At 57.7% G+C, this 6,667-nt stretch overlaps 1 protein-coding gene across 3 annotated transcripts in view; it reads right to left on the reverse strand.

Annotated features, from left to right (window-relative positions):
- Nucleotides 1-6,225, reverse strand: part of PLCB2 (phospholipase C, beta 2) — a 16,492-nt gene extending 10,267 nt beyond the window's left edge. For 2 of the 3 annotated variants that reach the window (XM_014534780.1, XM_014534779.1), the window contains exons 1-7: nucleotides 5,844-6,224; nucleotides 2,035-2,112; nucleotides 1,407-1,475; nucleotides 712-852; nucleotides 497-576; nucleotides 357-410; nucleotides 175-250 (exon numbers count right to left, since the gene is read on the reverse strand). In XM_014534780.1, the coding sequence (XP_014390266.1) occupies nucleotides 175-250; nucleotides 357-410; nucleotides 497-576; nucleotides 712-852; nucleotides 1,407-1,475; nucleotides 2,035-2,112; nucleotides 5,844-5,927 (582 nt within the window). In that variant the 5' untranslated portion in view covers nucleotides 5,928-6,224. Of the gene's footprint in view, nucleotides 1-174; nucleotides 251-356; nucleotides 411-496; nucleotides 577-711; nucleotides 853-1,406; nucleotides 1,476-2,034; nucleotides 2,113-5,843 lie in introns of all 3 variants that reach the window. The other variant, XM_014534781.1, reaches the window with a different exon arrangement.
- Between the last annotated feature and the right edge of the window lie 442 nt (nucleotides 6,226-6,667).

Here is a 6,667-nt window from a genome sequence, read left to right on the forward strand (position 1 = left end):
TGTGTATCAGAAACCAGCGCTTCTAGAGTTAGCTGGCTTTGGGGCTGTTTGCTGGGAATGTGCTATCATTCTTACCCTCTCCAACCCCCACCAGGCCTGGCCAAGTTGCCTCCTGGTCAGAGCCAGCTCAGGGGACAAGGAGAACAGTGGGGTGGGGAGGGGGGAACCACTCACTTTGCCTTTGGGGAGGTGGCAGGCACTGAGGGCAGCTTCTACCCGCTTTCGGTCAGCAGGAAACATCTGGAAAAAACTAAAGGAGCAGAGGAAGGCTTGAGACAAAGAGAGGAGTCATGCCTGGAGAGGGAAGGCTGTGGAGAGCTGGGTGGAAGTGTGGGGAGGGAACGGGGGAGACTCACTTCTTCACAGGAATCTTCCCTTCAGGGTTGAGCTGCATCTTGAGCTTCACCAGGCTGGTGGGCAGAAAGCAGCTTGTCAGGCCCTGGGCTGGCACACTCAGCCCCCCCCCTCCTCTAAGGCCAGCCAGGCAGGCACTTACATCTTATCCAGGAAGGTGGTGCGGGGGGCGTTGGATGTCAGCGGGTGCTTCACCAGCGCCAGTATATCCTCAGCCCAGTCCTGCAGGACCCCAGAGCACAGCAGTCAGGCCCCTGACCTCAAAGGTGGCCACGCCACCCCCCGGCCCAGGCCTGTCTCTCAGGAAGTCCAGGCCATGCCCGGCGCCGGGCCCCAGGCCCGGTGACCCCAATGCACCTTGCCCACGTTCTCCTTGTAGGAGACGAAGTTGTGGAAGGTGAGGTCCACCATGTCCGGGCCAGACACCACAGTGAGTGTCTTCAGCAGGAAGTTGTTGTCAGGAAAGTCCAGGTTGAAGACCTCCCGGAGCTTCTGGCTCTGCAGCAAAGGGGACATGGTGAGGTTCGCCCCTGCCCACGGTGGCGCTGCTGTCCCTCCCCCTCGGCCACTGGGGTAGAATCCCAGTCCCATCTTAGGAGCCACCGGCCCCAGCATCTTCCTATCCCCGCCTTCAGGGCCTGGGGCTGGGAGGGAGAAACCCACCAGAGAGCTGAACCCAGGCCATGGGGTCTGGGAGTCCTGTGTATTTTGTTTGCCATTTTTTCATTTGAATCTAGATTCTTAGCTCCCTGGCTCAGGGAATCCTGCTCCCCCAATCCCTTCCTCCAATCTTTCTATGAGCATTAAGCAAATATAGGCAAACCAGTCAGGGAGTTGGGAGGGGGGTTGGGAGCCACACCCCAGACAGCCTGGGTGATTTGGGGGCAAGGGCTGGCCTTGAGACAGGAGCAGCCATGCCCCTTGCTCGGCTCAGGAGGAGGCCGGTTGCCCAGCCCAGGGACCTCTCCTCACTCCCCAGGGCTCCTGCCCCAGCCCCGTGGAGCCGGAGCCGGTGACCATGCTGAGCCTGCGCTGCTACTGGGCCCACCTACCTTGGGAATCTTGGCGAACTTCCCAAAGCGGGTGTCCCGGATGCTGGTGATATCCAGAAACTCCATCTCCTGGGGGGATCCAGGGGGGAAAATAAGGGAGGTGGACATAGAGCAGGGAGGAGGGAGCTTCCACACCCCTTCATATCCCAGCTAACCGCCCTCTCTAGATGCTAAGACTGTGTGGGGCTGCCCTTCTGTCCATTCCTTCCCTGGCCACTCGAGTTACTCAGGACCCGGTAGCCTGCGGTCTCGCCTCCACCATCCTGGACTTTCCTCAGGTTCTCCCTCCCTCCTTTCTGCCTGGGTGCTGAGGCCTGTCCCTGATCTCTCTGAGCCCTCACGTTCACCTGGAACAACAGGCAGAGAACCAGCCTTCAGTAGCAGCTTTTTCCCCTTCTCTCTCTCTTTCCAGCTAAGGCCGGAGCATCTAGGCTGAAGGCAGCCGTGGTTGGAGGGACTGCACCGCCCCCCAAAGCAAATAGCCCCCCCCTCACGGGAGATCCCCCAGAGCCACCAGCGGGGTCATTCTACACTCCCAGCAGGCACCTCCAGCCCCCATGGCCACGAGGCCGCTTTGACTCCATGGACTAGCAGGAGCTCAGGGCCACACTAGGAGGGGCTGCCTCACCTTACTCTGATATGTCCAGTACAAGTAGTAGCCCTTGGGGTCCACACGGAGGATGACCGGGGAGGCTAATGTTGTTTCCTGTGGAGAGAGAGAGGCAGCGCCCTGCTCTGAGACTCCAGGCCAAGCTTCCCTGGCCCACGCCGGGCGTTTTGGAGCTCACCATCTCCCTAGGAGGTGGCTGTCCCGGGAATCTGCAGGCATTTCCCTCATCCTGTGGAGCTAAAGGCTGGGCATAAGCCTCAAAAGCTCTGCACCAGGGGAGGAAAGGGGTAGAGGATTGGAGGTGGTATTTCTGGGAGAAAAGAGGGCTTCCCTCTCTAAGCCCCAAAGAGAGGTTCTCCCTCTAGACCCCAAACGGGGTCTTGGCCTCCACTGCATCCTGTTCGTAAGAGCCACAGCTCAGTCAAAGGTGTAGAATATCTCTCCTAAGAGTCCATATCACCTCCAGGGTTGCTCAACAGTGAGAGCCAAGAACCCAACTCCCACACCTGCATCCAAGGCCCTACACCAGTGGTCGGCAAACTCATTAGTCAACAGAGCCAAATATCAACAGTACAACGATTGAAATTTCTTTTGAGAGCCAAATTTTTAAAAATTAAACTATATAGGTAGGTACATTGTTATTAACTTAATTAGGGTACTCCTAAGGCTTAGGAAGAGCCACATTCAAGGGGCCAAAGAGCCACATGTGGCTCGAGAGCCGCAGTTTGCCAACCACGGCCCTACACCATCCGGCTAAAAACCTCACTTCACACACGCTCAGTCTTCCCCTCCATGAACTGCTCCCCCCATCCACCCATGCCCCATAGATACCAAGTGCGTTTTCACCTCCAACCCTCCCTGCCTGAAACACCATACGGACCAGCAGAAGCCTCATGGCTTCAGAAAAGCCTTTTCTGAAACAGCCTGAGAGGGGCTTATCCTCAGACCTAGAAACCCATCCAGGAAATCCCCAGGGGCTCGGACTCTCAGGAAACAAGCCCGCACTAGACCATGAGCCCCGTGCCCCAGCTTTGCTAAAAGAGTGAATGAAGGATGAATGAACTCACTTCTAAATTCCTGTTCCGTTCACGGAGCACACAGGCTACCTCTGATTGCAATGATTCGTATGCATATATAACAAGATATTAAAGTTGAAGCTTCCTACAAAACATGGTAGTCCCTGCACCCCAAACCAAGTCAGGTGCAGCATTTACCAAGGAAATAGTCAAAAAAGGTTCTCAGATCTGGGGTGCTTAATGGACTGGAGAAAGAGGACACTTTGTGAGGAGGCTAATTTTGGAGAAAGCTGTGCTGTGAGCTCCATTCCCTTCCTTCCCCAAGGGAGGATTGGGGTGCCTGACCCCTCACTTTAAGCCTAGTGAGAGGTTTAACTGCACTTGGAGAGATTTTGTCACCCCTGCTATTGTGGGACATAACAGACTGGGGCCTGACTCCTGCCCAGGAAACAGTTGGTGACAGACCAGCTGACGGCTGGAGGCAGAGAGACCCTGGTGTGCGAGAGCAGCCGGACCCCAGAGTCTGTTGGGACCATGCACACACGTGCACTTGCTGGGTCCAGCGTGGCCTGTGGGAGAGAGGGGCAAAGTCCAAAGCTATAGGAAGCTGGATTCGGAGAGACTGAAGAAGCCATTGCAAGTGGCCTGGAATACAGATAGCAGGAGGGCCCTAAGCAAGAGGACCCCAGTGCAGGGTGGAGAGGTCCTGAGAATCCTTAAAAATGTGCACCAAAGAAAGAATCAGCCCAAACCGCCTGCCAGGCACAGAGAGCACGAGCCAGTTGATGATGATGCCTGTTCAATGAAGCCCTTTGATACCCCTTTCTCACCTCCCTCCCTGCACCCCACCCCTGGCGGGTCTTGGAGGAGGAGCAGGAAACCCCGCCAGAGGCCTGCAGACACCTCAAACCATTCCTAGCGGGAGGAGGGCAGAAGATGTCATTCTAAATCAGTGATGGCGAACCTTTTGAGCTCGGCGTGTCAGCATTTTGAAAAATCCTAACTTAACTCTGGTGCCGTGTCACATATAGAAATTTTTTGATATTTGCAACCATAGTAAAACAAAGACTTATATTTTTGTTATTTATTTTATATGTTTAAATGCTATTTAACAAAGAAAAATCAACCAAAAAAAATGAGTTCACGTGTCACCTCTGACACGCGTGTCATAGGTTCGCCATCACTGTTCTAAATAAAGGTTGGAGCTCTTCATGATAACTGTTTCTGAAAGAAGACTTGGCTTTGCGAGGAAAAGTGACCATAGAATTGTGTTCCCCGAGAGCAAATGGATTGCCTGTGGCTGCCTGAGTTTCCTTCCACGGCGGGAGGAGAGCTTCTCCCAGCAAATGCATTGTAAAGGGGCACAGGAGACAGCATGCAGTTGGGAGTTCATTACATCCTGTGCGCTGTGCTTATGCAACACGGCACGGCGTACCCAAGCCACCTGCCAGCTGGGCTGAATAGTCTGAGAGCAGAGCCCTGGCCATAGGTCCATGTGCCTGTGGCTGGGCGTGGGCGGTGCCTGCTGTGGAAATCAGGATTGAGGGCCCTGCAGTGCCCTGCCTGGGGGAGGGGAGGGGGCAGCCAAGTACCCAGGTGGCTTGCAGAGAAGGCCACAAAGCATGCCCCCACCCCGAATGACCCTCTGCCCAGCCGGGTTACGCACACTTCCCAGAGGAACCGAGAGAGGCCACTTCGCTTTTCATTCTGAGCCACTTCCCTCATTCCACAGGCTCCTGGGACAGGCCGCTGCCATGCCACATCTACCACACACCCCAAGGGAAGCAGAAAGCATCTGGCCATGGCCTCCTCCCCACAGTCATGGCAACCAGATTACTCAGCCCAGCCCAGCCCTGAACGGCCGAGAGCCCAGGCTACCTTAACTCACAGACCCAGAGCCCCCTCATCCCACCTGTGAGGAGGACTAGCTAGCCCTAAAGCCCTCTCTTCCACCCCCACACCCTGCCCCGGCCTTCATGTTCCCTTCCTGGGTCCAGCCCCTCTGCCTCTCACACAGGGCCAGCCCAGCAGCCTCCCCTCCCTGCTCTCCTCACCTGCCCCAGAGCATCCCTGGCCCTTGGGGTCTGGGAGGACCAGAGGCTGGAGGCAGGCCCCAGTTTGGGAAGGAGCAGACACAGTGGAGACACACTACAGGGCACAGCAGTGCCTTCCCCTTCCCCTGCAGACAGGCAGGCGGCAGGGAGCCGGGTGAGCAGCCCGCAGAAGCAGAAGTCAATCCATTCCTTCCGGGGCCCCTGGGACCAGAAGCCCCAGTTCTTACTCGGGGTGCAGGGGCCTTTAGGGGCTGCCCTGCAGCCACTTTGGGGAGAGCAGGGCTTTCTTGGGCTAGAGACAGGGACAGGGACAGGGACGGGGCGGGTGGTGAGGGGCGAACAATCTTAATGGGCAAGAGTGGGGCATCTGCGCTGGGAGCAGGCCCTGGTCCACCGCTGCTTCTGGCCCTGCCTCAGCCCTGGGGCACTTTCCTCCCACTCAGCCGGGACCAGGAGCAGCGCACCCTGGGGGCGATGGGGAAACACCCACCCGGACCGGAGAACCGTCCTCCCAGGCAGCCCTCCAGCTTCTCACATCCAGACACAGAGCCTTAGCCCCGCAGCCCAGGAACATATGTTTGGGGCACACACCCTCAGCCCCAGGTTTGTTTATCCAGGCAGTTGTGTCTGCTGCCTGGCCAAGCCACACAGGCGCCCGAGTCCTGACAGACATAAACCTACCCACCACCCTGGCAAAGCACCTCGCAGCCCCGCCTGCTACCCGTGTCCCCGCGGCCCACAGCCCTGCCCCACTCACGTCGTCCCATTTGATGAAGCGCTCCCCGTGGCTCAGATAGGCCTTCACTTGCGGGGGCAGCAGGACAGGGTTGAGCAGAGACATGGTGCCAAGTGTTCCTCTTTGGAGAAGCTGGACAAGGCAGAGGCCGGCAGCAGGAGGGCGGGCAGGAGGAGAGCCAAGCTGGGCTCACATGGCACCCGCCCGGAGCTGGTCCGGAAGTCTGGGTGCTCCTGCAGCCCACGGTGGCAGTGGCTGGGTGCAGAGCTGAGTGCTTCGGACAGAGGCCCCGCTGCCTTTTAAATCAGCCTCCTCCTGCCTGCCTGCAGTGGGGGGCTGTGGTTACTGCTCCTGCCCTGGGAGGCCGGCTCCCCTCCTCGAAGCCCCCGCCCTCACGCAGTGCCTCAGCACTTCCTGCTCAGGGCTTCCTTCTCGCTGCTGTTCAGGATGCAGTCAGGAGGTCTGGTCTGCTTGGAGCTGGGGCCTCCCGGTCCCAGAAGTAGTTCCTACTCCCCTAGATGCGGCCGGGGGGCTAGAGAAGGAATAATGTGGGGCCATCTGGGGATACTGTTGCGCAGGCAAGGACTGAGGGGAGGAAGCAAGGAGGTGACCAGGGAAGGGACTTCCACAGAGGTGGCGTCCAAAGCACCAGGGTTTCTCCCAGAGCCCGAGGAGCTGGGACCACCCTGCAAGTGGGAGTTGAGGGTGGGGCAGGGCCCAGCTGGGACTGAACATTTTTGAATAAGCAAAGTTTGTTGAATACCCAGCTCCTCTTTCTCAACGCTTCCTCCCCATGAAAATGAGGTGCAAGTGAGGCAATCACACACCTCACCCCCCACACGTGA

This window comes from Myotis brandtii, unplaced genomic scaffold, assembly GCF_000412655.1.
Source record: "Myotis brandtii unplaced genomic scaffold, ASM41265v1 scaffold133, whole genome shotgun sequence".
Lineage (NCBI taxonomy): Eukaryota > Metazoa > Chordata > Mammalia > Chiroptera > Vespertilionidae > Myotis > Myotis brandtii.